This window comes from Natator depressus, chromosome 2 (genome assembly GCF_965152275.1).
Source record: "Natator depressus isolate rNatDep1 chromosome 2, rNatDep2.hap1, whole genome shotgun sequence".
Taxonomy (NCBI): Eukaryota; Metazoa; Chordata; order Testudines; family Cheloniidae; genus Natator; species Natator depressus.
In genome coordinates this window covers 221,821,429-221,841,586 of record NC_134235.1, presented here as the reverse complement: position 1 = coordinate 221,841,586, position 20,158 = coordinate 221,821,429, and the positions used below count along the sequence as shown (strand labels likewise).

General features: G+C 41.9%; 1 protein-coding gene across 2 annotated transcripts; it reads right to left on the bottom strand.

Annotated features, from left to right (window-relative positions):
* Window positions 1-817: 817 nt before the first annotated feature.
* On the bottom strand, window positions 818-19,298 carry SRI (sorcin). 2 transcript variants are annotated; one of them, XM_074945964.1, is made up of 9 exons: window positions 19,142-19,298; window positions 13,168-13,251; window positions 9,677-9,746; window positions 7,025-7,066; window positions 4,979-5,022; window positions 2,817-2,964; window positions 2,513-2,626; window positions 1,478-1,536; window positions 818-852 (listed from the first exon to the last, which is right to left on the bottom strand). In XM_074945964.1, the coding sequence occupies exons 1-9, from the start codon at window positions 19,190-19,192 to the stop codon at window positions 826-828; spliced, it is 639 nt and encodes a 212-aa protein (XP_074802065.1). In that variant the 5' UTR covers window positions 19,193-19,298; the 3' UTR covers window positions 818-825. The 2 variants fall into 2 exon arrangements, with proteins under 2 accessions (XP_074802065.1, XP_074802066.1); XM_074945965.1 differs by lacking the exon at window positions 7,025-7,066 and having other exon boundaries at window positions 19,142-19,297.
* Between the last annotated feature and the right edge of the window lie 860 nt (window positions 19,299-20,158).

Sequence of the window (20,158 nt, the reverse complement as noted above, 5' to 3'; positions counted from 1 at the left end):
ATTTACTTTAAGGTAAAGAGCCCTTTAAGCTAGGAAACATGAATTTAAGCCTCCATAAGTTGAAGTATTTTTGCTTGCAAAGGTGGGAGCTGAAGGTACAGTTATGGGAAATATAAACCTAATTCTGTGAATAACTGCATATATGTATAGAAGATATAAACCAATATTATTTTCAAGTGGCACAAACTGAACAGTTAGTTTTCTTAAGGCAACGAGAGCAGCCCACTACAAGATCACCGGATGGGAAAAGAAGTTCTTCAAATGGCCTCTGCACATGGATGTGCAACTTGCCATCCATGGCAAAATGGGCGGAGTCCATCCTGAAGAAATCAGGTTACAGATTAACTGTAGTTTCCCAATTTTCCATCTTGCTTTCTAGCATGATCATTACCCTATTATGTTGACTCTTCTATGCAGTATTGTCATGGAACAAAACCACCACCACGGCTCCATGCTACCATGTAGGACAGGAAATAAGACAAGCTGCACTGTGATGAATGTTTTTAGTAGCTCATAAGAGGGGGAAGTGTAAACACTACAGAAAGTCTTACGATTTACATAATCATTTAAGTTATACATAAAAAGGTGATTTACAAGTATATGCAAAATTAAAAAAATAAGGTTAAGGATGAGAGCTGATCTTTCATTTTAAAAACATCCTTTGTTCATTTGTATTTATCAAAACTAAAAAAAATCACAAAGCAGCATCGTTATAAAATATGCAAATACCAATATTTAGTTACATTGCCATGATAAATTTAGGTGCAAAGCAAAACACAAAGTGGAATGTTAATCATGCCCATCCACATCTTCCTTCCTCTTCAATTAGATGCTCATAACACACTGTATGAACTGAAAGAAAACAGGCATCCATATTAACCACGTGCAGTGGAACAGAAATAAATAGTCTCCTCCCCCCGACCACTCTGTTGTTTGAAATGCTCTCCACATATACCCATTGCCATCAACTCCATTTTCCACAAACGGTCTTCAGCCAAACAAGACACAATCAGGGAGCCACACCCAAGGAGGCTACCAGAGCATCAGAGTCCCCCTCCAAAGGAAGGGGGGGGGGGGGCTAAAAAAGTTTGAGGGCATGAAAGCTTCACTGAGGGGAAGCCAAGCCAAGCCAACCCAACCCGGAGGAGTGAAACAGAAACCTAACTATACCTGGATCCCAGCCCAGAAAGCACACAATATTCTGAAGATCTAGAACACCTACTGTCTGAGGGAGGAGTGACGAGTATGCACCACCATTTTTTTCCCCTCCACAATTGGTTAGGAGGGAAGAGCGGATGGGAAGAGACAACTTTCTCAATACCTATTCTATCCTTGGGCTCTCAGCTAAGATAGGAAATAAGGGTGCCACTTGTAATAGTCTTTAGCAAAATGATTTTTTGGCTCCAGTTCTAAGTACTTTTTCTTTCATTACAATTGTAGCTAGGATGGTGTAAACAAGTGTCTTAGGTGCACTTACATCATCATACTGGAAATTCACAACACCCTGCTGGGATGTATCCCTTCTTCGAAAACTGTCTGCAAAAATATATAAAGAATTGTGTATTACTGGAATCAATGGAAGCACTCTATCAAAACATTAAATATTTAGATGCTATCCTTTGGATTAAAATCGACCACTACTTTATTACTAAGCAGCATATGCAAAAACAATATCTCTCTCCTGTAGTCTACTTCAAATTTGTGGCTTTTAAGTACTGCTCAGTTGGCACAAGGTTTTCATGTGCCAGTTTGTCCAAAGGCCAGTTTTTCTTTTCAGCAAAGACCTGGAGACTGGTTTTGTGAGGATTAATAGGTCTCTTGCTAATGCAGAAGAGCTTTGATGCTGCCAAATAATTAACACTCTACACCTTCTACTGTGAACACTGGTTCAGCAGAGTAGGCTGTGGCCCTCTCATAAGTGCACTATTCGCTACTGGAGGAAGCATTCGGAGCAGCGTTCTTACAGGGCAGGAGCAAGAAGGAGAAAGAGCTGAAGAGAGCAATGGAGAGGGTTCTGGAGAAAGGGTGACAGCAAGAAGTTAAGGGGGCGAATGACAAGAGAACAAACAGAAAATAGAAGAAATAAGGAAAGAGTTGGGGAAGACAATAGTTGAGCTCAGACAGGAAGCGATTCATACTACTGTTGAAACTCCCAAGATGGTAATTCCTTAGGTTCTTAACCTCAGTCTTTCAAAGCAACAGTTTGGAATTTTTCCATACACTTTTTATGGTAATGAATAGTTGGAGAGACTTCTGGGTCTGGCTAACAAACAATCTTTATAACTATTGCTATGTTTGTGATGTGGTATAAAAGTTGGTTTCCCTGAAGCGATTAAGCCCTTTCAGAAGAGGACAAGTGGGAGAACTTCAATAATAATATACGGTATCAGCTCTGACTGCTGTAGGAAGAGCCGACCCCTGGGATTAAGAGCTTAAAGTTTTCTGAGACACCTTAGATTAACCTGATTTCATAAAATAAAAATGTATTACCAGATACTTCTCTATAACATACCAGTGAGAGCTCTGAGTTTTACACAGCAGGCAATGTAATCATCAAATGTAATCTTCCCATGGGTGCTGTATCGTTTTGCGACTGCAGTCACTGCCTGTGGGCTCAACCTAAATCCTAATTGAAAAAGTCAGGAAAAACAGTGAAATGACAGCCAAGTTACAGTGATCCAAGGCAATTTTTATGGGAAGATTTGTTGTGTGCCAGTTAATGCAAAACATTATTATGTTGGGAAATCCCACCAAGTCATGATATTAGAAGCAGGAGAAATTTCAACAGCCAGTAATAGGGAAGTTTCACAATTTACCCATAGTTGTCAAGGCTTTCTGCAGCTCTTGAGGATCCACTGTACCACTTCTATCACTGTCAAAATTTATGAAGTGTTGTCTCCACCCATTCAACACAGCCCAGAGCTCTTTAAATTCATTGAATCCCAATGTACCAGACATATCCCTCTGAATCATGGCTAAGGAAAAACTGTTTAATTTCCAAACAAGTGCTAAATATTCCTCAATGAGGATCTATATTCAGTCATGCAGGATTGAAATTTACTTACTTAAGTTTGGGAAATAAAAGATATCTTAAAAAAATTCCTTGTGCTAGTGTTACCTTCCTCTAGAGCAAAAAACTATCCCAGAGCTCAGGTAGACGGAATACTTTTGGCCAAAAGTCAGCAATCAGAAAGCCAAAGGTACTCCTCCATCCATCTGAAAAATAAATACAGCATTTCCTCTCTGGTGCTGTACTGCCTCCTTGCATTTTTCATCATTAGAGTGCAGCTGTAGCTTTGTCCAAACATCAGAAAAGCAAGCAATAAAATAAAGGCTTGTGCATATACTAGTATTTGATATCATAAAAATAAGATTTGTTTTGCAGGTCAGGTACTAAGAGTAAAATAAGAAAGTTAAGGTAGTTAGAGCCCTGCAAATCCATGGATATCTGCTTTATATCTGCGAATGTGGTTGTATTGTTTATGATCTTTGCGGATTGCATGTGGATCCAAATTTTTGTATCTGCACAGGGCTTTAACAGCAAGATAGGTGATATGGGTGCAGATAGATATAAAAGTTAATAGTTTTTGCATCCGTGCAGACTCTAAAGGTAGTGGACCAGAGAACTATAGTGGAGCTCATCATCAAAATATTTTGTTAGTGGTGAGCCTACATGTCCTAATGCTTCTTATTTTATTTCTGATAATGTCTTGCAGCAAAGCATTTGGAATAGCGGTTATAGTTCCAATAGTGTAGAAAAGAAACCAACTCTCCTCTTGTATTTTTCCCTTTTCATTCCTTTGGCATTTTGAGTTAGAAAATGAAGGCTCTCTTTTACGCTTTGTGTTCTCAATTCTGTCACTCACAAGAGTCTACTATTGGTATGCTAAATATCAAGTGATCTATCGGTGCAGTGAGTACCAATTAATCACATCAGTGCAGAGAAACTTTATAAATGAATATAGTAGAACCCCTATTTTATCAATTGGGTACTCAGTTCTTAATATCAAACATCTCAGAATTACATAGGTATAATGCATACGTTAATCGTTCATAACCAGTGTATACAGTATGCTTTTTTTTTTTTTTTTTTTTTGAGCGAACTGCAAACTTGTCAAACATGTGCAGCCACTTGAATGCTGGCTGAAGGACTGAAGTCACATTCTGTGGCAGAAAAAGGACTTGGCCAGCAAAAGAAAGAAAAGATTAATATAACATGTCTTTCATAAGATCAATGTTCATAAAGTAAGGGTTCTACTGTAGCTAATCCTTCCAATTCCAGTTGTGTGTTAGAGCTGTACTACCTTGGATACTCTTCCATGGAGACTTTCTACTTAAATGACATAACTAGCAACTCATTCTGCCTACAATATAAAGATTAACCAGTGTGTTTTTAAAAAGCACTTCAAGCCATCAGAGCTTTCATGTTAATGCAATTACAGGCAGGCCTGATAGCAGCACATATTAAGGTTGCCAGACACTTTCCATTATAACACACTGTTTTCAGTTACTTATAACTTTACCAATCTTTAACCATTTGGTCTGAAATTTTCCAGAAGAAAAGCCTGTAAATTTCCAGTTTACCCTTATAGTTTGAAAGTTTTTCCTAATAGCTAACCTAAATTTCCCTTGCTGCAGATTAATCCCACTACTATGTGTCCTACTTTCAGACATGGAGAACAATTTATTACCATCCTCTTTATAACAGCCCTTCCCTTAACATACTTGATTTTTGATACCAGGTTCCCCCTCCCACCCAGTCTTCTTTTCTCAATGAATGAGACAGGGTTCTGTAGAAAAAAGTATTATGGAATTGAAGACGATATCAAAATGCATAAATACAAGGGGCAGAATTAAGGTTGCCTGTGCAAACTAATTCTGGTATTTCTTAACATAGGAGTGCCTGATTTTGCAACTGTAATGTTCTTTTAGCAGTTTCCTTTTGTAATATTTATGTAGTACACACGACAAAGGATACATCCAGCATAGAAATCATGAGCCTGCACGTCTCTAGGTTGAAAGCTGTTTAAATGAGGGGGGAAAAAATAGATTAGTAGCAGTAAATATGAATTACTGATTTCTCAGTTTGGTTTCATACTATGTACATGAAACAAGACATCACTCCCACTGGAAAGCTGCAGTCTTGCAATTAGCAATCTCACTCTGATTCAAATAAAGAAAAAACCTTATATTATGAGTTGGGTGGTGCAAGAGGTTATTATTTTAAGCCTGTTTTTGGAATCCAGTCTTAAATTACAAATGAGATAAATTTTAGTCAATCTCAACTCATTTAAGCTTTTGGTTACATCAAAATGGGTAGTCTGATCAGGACAGTAATAACAGTAAACGCTACCAGCCTAGACTGGAGTCAAACTGTTGGGATACAGAATGTTTCACATCTAGACCATTACTGGTGCCCTGAGCAATTCAGCTCCACTCAACACACAAATTTAACTGTGTGGACATCATATCTCAGGTACTTGGATCATCAAGTCTACTCATAGCATTCTTTGGTGAACATCAATAGATGCATGCGGGTGTCACTTTCCTAAATGTGTTAACACTGGTCATCTTAATATGTTATAGATGTTATCGAACTAGAAAAACTTGTTTTCCAAGTGACTTATTACAAAATAAAGGGATAAAAATGGAATTATGAAGGCTCTCTCAAATTAGTTTATTGTAGAAGTTAAAAACCTGAGACACTTGTGTACATAGTTTATTTTTAACTTCTCAAAAGCTTGACACAGAGCTGTTTTTGCAGTCTAATTACCAGCCTCTAATTGCGCTTTAAGTTGTTTTGTTACTGTAAGTACAAGGCTTTAGACACTATGAATGTGTGTCAACTCTGCAAAGTGACTCTTTGAAAAATGGCACATTCTTACAAAACAGATCTGTTCTTGGTGGATTCAGAATTATACCTGCTTGCTTGAGAATCCACACTACTCTTGCCGTTAGTCTCATTGCACGTCAGATTAGTTAAGAGAACTTGGTACTTCATTAGGAATTTATGTTCTAAGAGAAATGGGGCTGCACAGGTGTAAAAGAGGGAAGAATTTGGCCCACAAAAATCTTCAATACTGGTGATGATACAAGCAGCAGGGGAGGGAAAAAAAAAACCCTTGATTTTCAGATCAAGTTAAGTTTCCAAAGCAGGCAGCAAGAAAAATCTTTATTTATAACTGTACAAGTTAGAGTTGGACTCACAGAAGAAAACATGGAATCGAATCTACTCTGCTACTTTTATAGTACCTTTTCAGAACACAGCTTCACATTGAAATATCTGTGCATTTGTTTTAAAAATTTCAAAAGTCAGTTGCATGACTTTAAGATTAGAAAGGTCTAAATTTAACCTTTGTACTTTGTCTGTAGTGTCTAAAGAGCATCAACCCAGATTTGTAGTCCGAGTTGTAGCCTTCACTCCAGATTTCTTTACTGCTCAGGATAAAAATTCAAAATATAATTTTTGGATATTCTACAGAAGTTTCCTCATTCTGTAGGAACACCTACTCAGGGTTGTGAACCCTCCAGGACTGTCCTGGAGTCTCCAGGAATTAAAGATCAATCTTTAATTAAAGATTATGTCATACAATGAAACCTCCAGGAACACATCCAACAAAACTGGCAGCCCTACACCTACTAACTATGCTTAAGTAAACACATGGGGCTCAACTCAACTGAAGGTATGTCAGCTTCTGCTGTATAAACCCTCTATTATCTTTGTATGAAGGCTATCATGCAGACAAGATCAATATTTAAAAAGGTTACATCCCAGGTCATCAAATTCCTCTGTTTGATGTAGTAATCAATAAAACCTGTACTGCTCAAACGGCTGATGACAGGATTAGGTGTAAAACTCCTTCACTGGAGGTTTTATAGAGATGAATATCTAGTCAAATAGATGTTGCAACTGAGTTGCAGAAAGACCACTTCTGAAACATGAATTCTTTTACACATTACCATTTAGAATTCAAAATTCTAAGCATTAATATTTGGAGAGTGGCTGTTCTGAGTTAAAACTTACCCAACATCTGAAACAGACAGATATCTCCTAGACAGCCAAATACTGTAGAGTGAAAAATCAACAAGATACTTAAACCCCTGAATTCTGTGACAGACTAATTAGAGAAACTGTATCAAAAAGTCCTTGAATTGATCCTCTGGAAATCTGGTACTAAATACACTCAAGGAGCCATGGGCCTAGGGATGAAAAGAGAACTCATACCTTCTCAATAGAAGGGCCTGCTCCAAGGGGACCTTTTATGCTGGTTTCTAATGGACTCTGGGGACGGATCTCTCGTTTATTGAATCTGGGTGTCCACAACACCCGGTCCAACATAAATCTTAACTGTGCATTGGAATATCACATTCACAAAATTATTAGGGCAGTCAAGCAATTACTTGCACTGTTAAACAACAGAATACCATTTATTTAAATAATTTTGGGTGTTTTCTACATTTTCAAATATATTGATTTCAATTACAACAAAGAATTGAAAGTGTACAATGCTCATTTTATATTTGATTATTTGCACTGTAAAAAAACAAAATAGTATTTTGCAGTTCACCTGATATAAGTACTGTAATGCAATCTCTTTATCATGAAAGCTGAACTCACAAACGTAGAATATGTACAAAATAAACTGCATTCAAAAATAAAACAATGTAAAATTTTAGAGCCTGCAAGTCCACTCAGTCCTACATCTTGTTCAGCCAATCGCTCAGACAAACCAACTTGTTTACATTTGCAGGAGATAATGCTGCCCGTTCTTGTTTTCAATGTCTCCTGAAAGTGAGAACAGGCATTCTCATGGCAGTGTCATAGCCGGTGTCTCAAGATATTTATGTGCCAGATGTGCTAAAGATTCATAAGTCCCTTCATGCTTCAACCACCATTCCAAGGGACATGCATCCATGCTGATGACTGGTTCTACTCAATAACAATCCAAAGCAGCATGTGGACCGACATGTTCATTTTCATATCTGAGTCAGATGCCACCAGCAGAAGATTGATTTTTCTTTTTTGGTGGTTCAGTTTCTGTAGTTTCTGCATCAAAGTGTTGCTCTTTTAAGACTCCTGAAAGCATGCTCCATCCCGATCAGATTTTGGAAGGCACCTGAGAATCTTAAATCTTGGATCGAGTGCTGTAGCTATCTTTAGAAATCTCACATTGGTACCTTCTTTGCATTTTGTCAAATCTGCAGTGAAAGTGTTCTTAAAATGAACCACATGTGCTGGGTCATCTGAGACTGCTATAACATGAAATATATGGCAGAATGCGGGTAAAACAGAGCAGGGGACATTGAAATCCTTGAGGGAGAATTCTGTCACAAATTTAAACACATTTTGTTAACGAGAGTCATCAGCATGGAAGCATATCCTCTGGAATGGTGGCCGAAGCACAAAGGGGCAAACGAACGTTTAGCATATCTGGCACATAAATACATTGCAATGTCAGCTACAAAAGTATGAGCGTTGCCAGCAGACTGAGGGAAGTGATTATTCCCCTCTATTCAAAACTGGTGAGGCCACATCTGGAGTACGGCATCCAGTTTTGGGCCCCCCACTACAGAAAGGAGGTGGACAAATTGGAGAGAGTCCAGCAGAGGGCAATGAAAACCATTAGGGGGCTGGGGAACATGACTTATGAGGAGAGGCTAAAGAAACTGGTCTTATTTAGTCTGCAGAAGGGAAGAGTGAGGGGGGATTTGATAGCAGCCTTCAACTACCTGAAGGGGGGTTCCAAAGAGGATGGAGCCAGGCTGTTCTCAGTGGTGGCAGATGACAGAACAAGAGCAATCGTCTCAAGTTGTAGTGGGGGAGGTCTAGGTTGGATATTATGAAAAACTATTTCACTAGGAGGGTGGTAAAGCACTGAAAGGGGTTATCTAGGGAGGTGGTGGAATTTCCATCCTTAGAGGTTTTAAAAGGCTGTCTTGACAAAGCCCTGGCTGGGAGGAGTTAGTTGGGGATAGTCCTGCTTTGAACAGGGGGTTGGAGTAGATGACCTCCTGAAGTCTCTTCCAACCTTAATCTTCTATGATTCTAAGAAGAGGGCAGCATTATCTCCTGTAAATGTAAACAAACTTGTTTGTCTTAGTGATTGGCTGATCAAGAAGGAGGACTGAGTGAACTTGTAGGCTCTGAAGTTTTACATTGTTTTGTTTTTGTACACTTTTTGATTTCAATTACAACACAATACAATATATATGAAAATGTATAAAAACATCCAAAATACTAGTAAATTTCAATTGGTATTCTATTGTTTAACAGTGCCAATTAAAACGGATTAATTTTTTTGAGTTAATTGTGTGAGCTAACTGCAATTAATTGACAGCCCTAAAAATCATCTCATAGTAATGTACCTGCTAGCCTAATGGATAACACAAACTAAATTTGGTGAAACATTAGCAGTTCCAGGTGAGCCAATAGGAAGTGAGAAGGCAAAACTAAAATTCTTCTGTAAAGAAGTGTTATCGGGGCCAACTACTCCCTATGACTAAGTTCTTGCAGCATAGTGCAAGAGACTCCAGAGTGGAATGTATGGAAGCAGTTAGACTACTTTCAAAAACAAATGTAAATGCTTCTTACCATGTGAACTTAACTATGCAGACAGTACAACTAATGATTGTCTAATATGAATCAAATATACTTTTATTTAAATTGTCAACTTACGTTTATACCCTCCTGCTATGCCCGACTGGGTCAGACATCTCTGCAGCTCATCGGCATCTATTTGTCCATCCTTTTGAAAACAGAAAAGTAGGCTTGGAAAAGTTAGCTTTTCATTAGTAAATGTCGATAAACGTTCATCTCAAGATCCATGTTCACTGATAAACCTACACAAGGAACCTTATACAAAAGTCTGGTTCCACCTAGCATACTAATTTCAATTTAAATTCACTCCAAATTATTTTATTCATAGTTTAAGACCAGAATGGACCACTAGATCATCTAGTCTGACCTCCTGAATATCACAGGTTATTTAAATATCACCCAAATACTTCTGTTGCACCCAATTATCTCAGTTAAACTAGAGTACTTTAATCCTCAGAAAACTGAACTGTTGCATGCCATAAGCAGAGAACAGGAAATACTGATGTGCCATCAATGCCCCTGTGACAGTAGGGAATTCATTGGGTGAAATATATCCAGATGATCCTACCAGGAGATCCATGCCCCATGCTGTGGAGGCGTAAAAAACAGCAAGGTCCTAGCTGATCTGAGTGGAGGGAAAATTCCTTCCCCACCCCAAATCCAGCAATCAGTTTGACCCTGAACATATGAGCAAGACATCAGCAAGGCACAGAGAATTCGCTGTACCAACTCAGAGCACCACTCCACCCCAACTGGTATCCCATCATCTCTAGTTATGTACAATCTGATGTTTCAGAGGAAGGAGAAAGACATTCCAAAGATTACAAAATGTGAGGGGAGGGTCGGGGGGGCGGGAGAAACAACCCTCCTTCCTGACTCCTGAGATAAGATTAGTTACCATAATATAGAACTAAAAGTGCTATGAGCTTGTTGAGGACAACACAGACAATCCTGGTTTAAAGATTTGCATTCTAGATTCTATAATGGGACTCTACAAAACAAAATAAACTATATCAGAGAACATATATCCCCACTTCCCGAGACAGATATTAGATCAACTTTTTTTGAACTGTCAGTTTGGAACAGTAAATTGTTAATAGAGCAAATTAAAGCAGAAAGTAAAGTATTTTAAAGGAATAAAACAGAAAAAATACCTATTTGCTCAATTAGGAATACGATTTCCTTCCAAAGCATCCCTCTCAAGGCCAGTTAGAGATTATGAACAACTGCCAAGTCAGGTAAAGCAATGAGCTGTCAAAAGTGGAGTTGGAATTGCATGTCACATTCCTCACACCCACGATTAAAGTTCATAAAAATTTCTAAAGTGCAATTTAACCTCATTCTAAGATGAAATGTTTTTTAGATGCAAATAGACTTGACTGATTCCAGAAGCATTAAGTACTAAAACAGGAGTTGTTTTATATTTGAAGCCTATCTAATTTTCCCCAGCATTTTCCTGAGAGTTTTGTATATCTGGTATATATCTAATTTAAGCCTGAAAGAACAATAAAAACTGCTGACTACAGATGATACCCAGATAAAATCATCAGAGAAAGGATACAGTCTTCAAATTTATAACCATAGTACTTCCAAGAGAGATTAGTGGGGGGAAAACGTGCTTATCTATCAACTCCTCTGAATATGTCCTGTAAATAAGTGGTCTTTATTCTAGCTGACATTTAATTTTACAAGGCCTGACAAAAGGCAATTGTACCTTTTGACCAATTCAATACACTGCTCCCCAACTTTTAGTATCTTTGGTCTTCAGGCCAGCTTTATAAACAGTGCATTATATGCACTACAGGTATGGTAGAAACATAGGAAAACTCCAGTATAAGAAATTCAATTACATTAAATCAGAAGTGGTCAATCACGTTTTAAAATTCTTTAAATTAAGAAGTAAAACAAGAAGCCAGTATCTTTACAACTTGAAAATGTGAAGGAGAACTGAAAGAATGGAAATTGGAAACAGAGCTATAAGGCAAGTTCTAGGTAAAAAAACCTTAACAGTCCAACTTTACATTAGACAGGGCTTTACAGACAAGCAGTAATAAAGTGAATAGTTCTCACAGAGAAATTCAATTCACTGAATAGAGATTCTGAAAAAAAGGTTAGTGTGGTTTCAGTTTTTATTTTAAATATCTAAGATATTAACATTCATATGTTTTTCCTTTTAAGATAATTTCCAGTATAAATTTTATATAAAAACTCAAATTGATATTGCAGATGTACAAATTCATCCTGCGATAAATATACTGTGAGTGACAACAGGCTGCATATGAAAAAGGACAGTCAAGCCGGTTTGAGGTTCTATAATAATTTGACTTGAAAAGTTAGGTGGGTTTGGCCTGTTATGTATTTTCATGGATGGACATGTGATAATACTTTAGTCCTGTTCATTTTACCCATTCAGTCACTCTTTGCTTACAGGTTTATTCATCTCAAGGACTACTACAGGTAGATAACAGATTCTTCTTTAGCTCAGTAAGAAACATTTCTAAAGGCCTCTACTTTATTTCAGTGAAGAACCAGATTCGTGACGAATCAGGAGACTCCTTAGATATGTACTCATTTGACTACCTTCATGTGGTTTGTTCTAATATTCTCATTTGTTGTCTTTGCTGCCAGAATGCATTCATTCAGTAACCGTGTATTTTTGAAACTATTACACTTTAAAAAGTTAAATTATTGAAAGAGAATAGTGAAAAGGGGGCAGAGACCAAGAGTACTCTGGGATCCTTAATTCTGAATGTCTTGTCTTCCACAATTACACCCTTGAAACTGCATTAATGGGTTTTTGCAAATAAACCAACAGTTGGACAGACAAGTTGTTTACTGGACAATACATAGGATTTATTAGACAAAAATGACTAGAAAGATGTAAAGTCTATTTTATCACAGCAATAAAACCTCTAGCTCTAGGGAGCTTACTTGATTAAAATAAGATTTTAACATTGATTAGAAATTGTTACTTACAGGAATATATAGATGTTTAAAGACATTATGTAGAAAATACAAAATTATAGTATACCAAATCCTTTAGAGTAATAAATAGGCAGTCAAAACCCAGCATAGAAAAATTAAGATACAAATATCTGAAGAAAAAATGCACCCTTCTCCTATACTATGTTCACTCTGTCCAGCAAGCTACTCCAGGTAGTTCATGCCACCAGGTTCTGGTACTCCCATGTTCCCACACCTAGTGAAGCCATCCCCTTACATAATGGCCTAACTCTTACTAACCTCTCCTGGCTCTTATTGAGGCCATCCATGCAGCTGACATTTCTGGATGGATTCTTACACTACAAGTGATGGGCCCTCCCCACCCATGTGCATAGTTTTAAAGTGAGCCAGCATAAACTCAAACAGTATTTAATCTAATTTGACTTGATTCCCCAGCTTGTCCTCACACACAGTTTCCATTATTCATAGTTTCAATATGCTAGGAAGTTCTTCTATACATGCACCTCTGTGGCAAACACTGATGTCCAATATTTAAGTTGTAATACAATGAGAATATTTTTGTCTTATGTCAACTTCAACCAAATTGTTTTTGGGGGAAAACATACCTGCCCAGCTACCGCAGCAAAATAACCATACAAAGGATCTTGAGTCTGCCCATGGAACACTGGTCCTCCTGGAGCAGCTCCATACTTTAAAACAAGAAATAAATGATTAAGATAAAATTAATGCTTTTAGTTGACAACAATATTTGCAATCTTACATTTCAACATCAATTCTGAGTGTCATTTTTATATACACCTTGTCAAAACATATAACTGCTTTAAAAAGAGAGCACACAACTTTGGTGTACATACTTGCTACAACATAAAGCAGGCCTACATAAAATCTTACATTTGAGTCAGCCCAGTGATCTAACAGTAGCACAGAGTGCCTAAATTATTCGTATATGGCATCTCCATTCCTGGAGGTTCGCAACCATGGTAGCCCATGTTGTACGATCCTCTGCTAATCTAGTTCTTTTGATCCACACAGGATACCACATTGTCCATCAAAGATCTTCTTTTTCTGTGTTGTTCTCCTGCCATCAACTTTCCCTTGAAGTGCCTGCAAACTCACATCACCCACTGCAAACTCAGTCTGTCTTCTCACTAGCATTTGCTCAGTTCTCTAGTAGGTTTTCATTGGTTACATAGTCTATCCATATTTTCCAGAATTCTTCTATAACACCATAATTCAAAGGACTGTAGTTTCTTTGTTTGAATGTCCATGTTTTACAGCTGTAATGTAATACAGACCAAATGTTGGTTTTTAAGAGTCGGAATTTAGTCTTCAGATTTATATCCCTTTTCCTCAGATATATATTCTTCCAAAATGTCTTTCCTCTTGTTATTCTGGTGCTGATTTCAGTATCAGATCTTCCATCTTCTGTAATGATGCTTCCTAAAAGTAGTAATAACTTCTCACTTGCTGTATGACTGTTATTCACTAGAATCTTCCATGTTTTCACAGGATCCTTGCATACCACTATAGTTTTTGTCTTGTCCACATTCAACTCTAAACCATATGTAATCTCCACTAACTTCATCAGACCTCCTTCAGAATCAGCCACCAGCACTGTCAGTTGCATAGCAAATATGCCTAAATTAGGGAGTCAAATTTATACTCTAGTGCAGGGGTGGGTAAACTTTTTGGCCTGAGGGCCACATCTGGGAATAGAAATTGTATGGTGGGCCGTGAATGCTCACAAAATTGGGCTTGCGGTGCGGGAGGGAGGGACGGCTCTGGCTGGGGGTGCAGGCTCCAGGTTGGGGCCAGAAATGAGGAGTTCAGGATGCGGAAAGGGGCTCCAGGCTGGGGGAATGGAGTGCGGGCGAAGGGGGGCTGCGGGTTCCGGCGCTGGGGATGAGGAGTTTGGGGTACAGGTGGGTGCTCCGGGCTGGGACCGAGGGGTTCGGAGGGCAGGATGGGAATCAGGAATGGGGCGCAGGAAGGTGTGCAGGCTCTGGGGTGGGGCTGGGATCAAGGGGTTTGGGGTATAGGAGGGTGCTCCGGGCTGGGATCGAGGGGTTTGGAGGGTAGGAGAGGGATCAGGGCTGGGGCAAGGGGTTGGGGCGTGGTGAGAGGCTCAGGGGTCCAGACTCTGAGCGATGCTTACCTCAAGTGGCTCCCAGAAGCAGCAGCATGTCCTTTCCCCGGCTCCTCCGCGGAGGCATGGCCAAGCGGCTGTACACGCTGCCCCATCATCAGGCACTACCCCTTCAACTCCCATTGGAGTGCCGGAGGGGGCCACTGGAGCGCACAGGAGCCAGAGGGGGGGCCATGTCACAGCTTCCAGGAGCCACGTGGAGTGGCCCCCCGATTCTGCTCCCCAACTGGAGCATGGGGGGGGGCGGGGACATGCCGCAGCTTCTGGGAGCCACATGGAGCGCCCCCCGACCCTGTTCCCCAGATGGAGCACCGGAGGGGGCCATGCTGCGGCTTCCGGGAGCCACGTGGTGCGGCCCCCAACCCTACTCCCCAGCAGGAGCTTGCAGGCTGTCTTAAAATGGCCTAAGGGCCGTAGTTTGTCCACCCTTGCTCTAGTGCTTTGAGGTTGAAAGAGTGCACCCTGCTTGACTGAGATGAAACCACAAATTATTAGTATTAATTTGCCTTATAGCAGAGGCTGCCCCCTCGCAATCTCCGGGCCCCTAAAAGTCCTGCAGCACAGCAGGGAACTTAGGCAGGTACGCAGCCTGCCATTGCCCCTACCCTGCTCCCGGAAGTGGTCGGCCGCTGCTGGCATGTCTCTGCGCACCCCTGGCAGGGGCGGGAGGCAGCGCCACATGCTGCCCCAGCACCATCTTCACAGTTCCCATTGGCCAGAAATCGGCCAATGGGAGATGCCGGGGAGGAGCCTGCAGGCACAAGCAGCGCATGGAGACCCGCTCCCCCCTTTTCTCTAATGGGCATGCAGAGACATGACAGCAGCAGCCGGTTCCAGGAGCGGCATGGGGCCACAGCATGCAGGCAACCTGTCTGAGCCCTGCTACGCCGCTGGCCGGAAGCCACCTGTGGTACACGCCTCCCAGCCAGAACCTGCACCCCGCACCCCACCCCAGGTCAGAATCCCCTCCTGCACCCAAACTCCATCCCAGACCCCACACCTCTTCCTGCACCGAAACTCCCTCCCAGAGCCCACCCCCCGCACCCCCTCCTGCACCCCAATCCCCTGCCGCAGCCCGGAGCTTCTTCCTGCACCCTAACACCCTCCCAGACTCCGATCCCCTCCATTAATATAGTAGAAATATGCAGCCCGTGACGACTTACAAAAATTCGTGGAGTGGCCCCCCCTGCGAAAATTATTGCCAACCCCTGCTTAAGAGCAACATATAAAATCCAGTACTAAAAATGTGGGCCCCAGTATACTAGGCACCGTACAAATACATAGAGACAATCCTTGCATGGAAGAGCTTACAATGACAAAGACAAAGTTGTAAAAAAAGTATTGCCCTTTTCCAGATGGGAAACAAGCACAAAGTAGTGAAATGGTTTGCTAAAGATCATGTAGAAAGACTATTAGAGCCAGAAATTGAACCCAGCTCACCTAAGGCCAAGTCTACCCTTAAGTTTCATTGGGGTAGCAATGCCAGTATAGTTATACTGGCACTACCTTCCTAGTGTAGATACAGCTTACAGCAGCAATACAAATGCTTCTGCTGGTGTAGTTTATACAGGCTTGGTGAGCAAAGTAAGCTATACCGGCTAAAGCAGTTTTATGCCAGTAAAGTATGTCTATACTAGAGCTTTTGCTGGTATAGAAATGTCACCCCGCCACGCTCCCTAACCAACAATGCTGTACTGACAAAATTTCTGGTATAGGCCTGGGCCTATGCTCCTGTCTGTTAAAGCACAAGCCCATTCTTCCTTTCAAAGAAGCTGAGTGTTATTTGTACCCACAAAAGGAATATTCATGTTTTAACCAGAGCTTTGATTCTAACTAAATTAGTTTTATTTAACAAAGGATAAGTTTAGTATGCTATTACCTCTATTGAGGGTGATGGAAGAATATATCTTGAACTGGATTTGCTGGAGCAGGGAGGGGATTCTAATCAAGTAGGCAGCTTTTCTGAGGTATTAGGCATCTACCACTGTCACTGATTTCATTGGATTTGTGCTGGAAATGGCCCAACTTGATTATTATACACATTGTAAGGAGAGTGATCACTTTAGATAAGCTATTACCAGCAGGAGAGTGGGGTGGGGGGAGGTATTTTTTCATGCTTTGTGTGTATAAAAAGATCTTCTACACTTTCCGCAGTATGCATCCGATGAAGTGAGCTGTAGCTCACGAAAGCTTATGCTCAAATAAATTGGTTCGTCTCTAAGGTGCCACAAGTACTCCTTTTCTTTTTGCGAATACAGACTAACACGGCTGTTACTCTGAAAACTGATTTCAATGGCTTCCATTAACACCAGCACACTGAAAAAGTCTTCGCCATTTCTACAGTTCTATCAGTTGCCTGAGCCAGCAGCTTTTGTTATTCTAAAAGGAAAGGAAAAGAGACTATGTGCTGTGATAAGAAAAGGAGTACTTGTGGCACCTTAGAGACTAACCAATTTATTTGAGCATGAGCTTTTGTGAGCTACAGCTCACTTCATCAGATGCATACTGTGGAAACTGCAGAAGACATTATATACACACAGAGACCATGAAACAATACCTCCTCCCACCCCACTCTCCTGCTGGTAATAGCTTATCTAAAGTGATCATCAAGTTGGGCCATTTCCAGCACAAATCCAGGTTTTCTCACCCTCCGCCCCCCCCCACACTAACTCACTCTCTTGCTGGTAATAGCCCATCCAAAGTGACCACTCTCTTCACAATGTGTATGATAATCAAGGTGGGCCATTTCCTGCACAAATCCAGGTTCTCTCACCCCCCCCCCCTTTTTTCCAAAACACACACACACACAAACTCACTCTCCTGCTGGTAAAAAGAAAAGGAGTACTTGTGACACCTTAGAGACTAACCAATTTATTCCAGCATAAATCCAAGTTTAACCAGAACGTTGGGGGGGAGGATAGGAAAAAACAAGGGGAAATAGGCTACCTTGCATAATGACTTAGCCACTCCCAGTCTCTATTTAAGCCTAAATTAATAGTATCCAATTTGCAAATGAATTCCAATTCAGCAGTTTCTCGCTGGAGTCTGGATTTGAAGTTTTTTCTGTTGTAAGATAGCGACCTTCATGTCTCTGTGCTGGAAATGACCCACCTTGATTTTCATGCACTTTGTAAGGAGAGTGGTCACTTTGGATAGGCTATTACCAGCAAGAGTGAGTTTGTGGGGGGGGAGGGGCAGAGGGTGAGAAAACCTGGATTTGTGCTGGAAATGGCCCAACTTGATGATCACTTTAGATAAGCTATTACCAGCAGGAGAGTGGGGTGGGAAGAGATATTGTTTCATGGTTTCTGTGTATATAATGTCTTCTGCAGTTTCCACAGTATGCATCCGATGAAGTGAGCTGTAGCTCACGAAAGCTCATGCTCAAATAAATTGGTTAGTCTCTAAGGTGCCACAAGTACTCCTTTTCTTTTTGCGAATACAGACTTACACGGCTGTTACTCTGAAACCTGTCATTATGTGCTGTGATAGGAGCCAGCTTCTGGTCCGCCAGAGGCGGCAGCAAAAATCCCCTTCTAGCCCTAACTATAACATGAAAACAAAACCATTACCCACCTCAGGCTTGCTACAGAAATTTAATATTCTGACTCATTCTTCTCCCAAGCCCCGCAAGCTTGTAAAATGCATGTACTCCAACCAGTTTACTTTTGATCTAAGAACTGTTTATATGATTACACTAACCAGACAAATGCTTTCAACAGGCCTAAACCAGATCAGTCTGAACCATTTTACATCTAGGGAGGGGACACACAGAGATCAAGCTCGGTGGCTCTTCAAAATCTCACACAATCCACCGCTTTTGCTAGGGACTGTGGGCTCGGTACTGGGCACTGCAACGGAAAGCGTCTAGATCAGTGCTGCGGGGAGACGGGGGGAAAAGGATCTTAAACTAGTTGGGCGCCTAGTGCCGATGGCGTGGAGGCCGCACAGCCACAGGGCTTGCGAACAGGATCCATACGCCAGCGGAAGAGCGGGGGGCGGCTCCCGAGAAGGCAGGAGACGGCCGTGCTGTTGCTGGGGCGGTGGACGTCCCACGGAGACTTGAGCTTTAGCACTGGCGCGTGCCCCGACAGCTCCGTGGCCGGCGCACAGACTCTGCCGGTCAGAGAAGCCGAGCTCCCTGCTACAGACATGGCGCAGGCCCTGCAAAGCGTGTCCGACCCCCACCCACCGGCAAGGCACCTGCAGCCCGGACACGGCCCCCGAGTCGGGGGACGAAGCCTCCTCCTCCCCCGCACAAGGCTGGGTGTGGGTGTGGGGGGGTGTCTCCTCTCGCCCCCCCGCCATAGCCCCCCGGGGGGCTCCTCTCGCCCCGTAGCACGGACAGCCAAGCGGGGCGGGCCTTGCTTTGCGCCCGGCGGGAGGCTCGTCCCAGCCCCTCAACGCCCTGCAGGGCCCCGGCCCGCGCTTACCCCGCCCTGGTAGTAGCCGCCTCCAGCGCCGGGATGCCCAGGATACGCCATGTCTACCGCACTACAGTCCGCTGTTCCCCGTCCCTACCAGCTGCCCCACAGGGCGTGGGGAGGGGCGCCCGGGTCACACCATCCTCCGGGTGGACCCGGAGCAGGGCGCACGACTTGCAGCACCGCTTCTCCCTTCCGTCCCGCGGGGCGTGAGCGACTGCGAATCGTTGAGACGCGGCGCGGTTTGTTGCTCTGTTAGACCCCCATTTTAGGAAATTATCCCCTTTGGCTCGCTCAGAAGGGAGAAAACACCCCTCCGCTGTAATGGTACCGGCCAACAGCCCGAGAGGACGGGGTGTTTTTTTAAACAAAAACTTTATTCACACGCAGGCGCAGCTCGGGGAACACTGGGCGCGCTCTCTGTGCGGGGGCGCTGTGGGATAGCGCGGCGCAATGCGCAGCCTGCAGTCTGCCGTCCGACTTGATTTAAAAAGCGACTTCATTGCTCATTCTTTACCAGAAGGGCGGGGGAGTGCGCGGTAATGGGCAGCTGCTCCTTGACTATGGCAGTGTTGCCAACGCTTGTGATTTTATCCAGATTCTCATAATACTTCGTGTTTTTTCTTAAAGCTCCAGCTCCTAGAGTCACGTGAGAATCTCTGAGACCATGTTCTTAAAGGACTTTTCTAGCCTGGTTGCAAGAGAGAGGCTTGAAAATACGACTGATGTACCTGTGGGCTCAAAACCCAGAAGGAAAAGAAAGAGATGCTGCTAAATGTATTATGTTTTTAAAATCTCATATTTGAAAATATTTGTGAACAGAGTTTGCATATTACTGACTATTAGTAATCACAAGCATTCAAAAACTGTCAGCCAGACTCCCAAAATCATGAGATTGGCTTAAGTGGCATAAAACTTTGAAAACAATATACTTTAGATTTTTTGTTTTGTTTTTATTTTGTTTCTGACCCTTTAGGTTTGAGAACTTTGAGCTGTCTCTGAAATCATGAAGGCCAGAGACTTTTT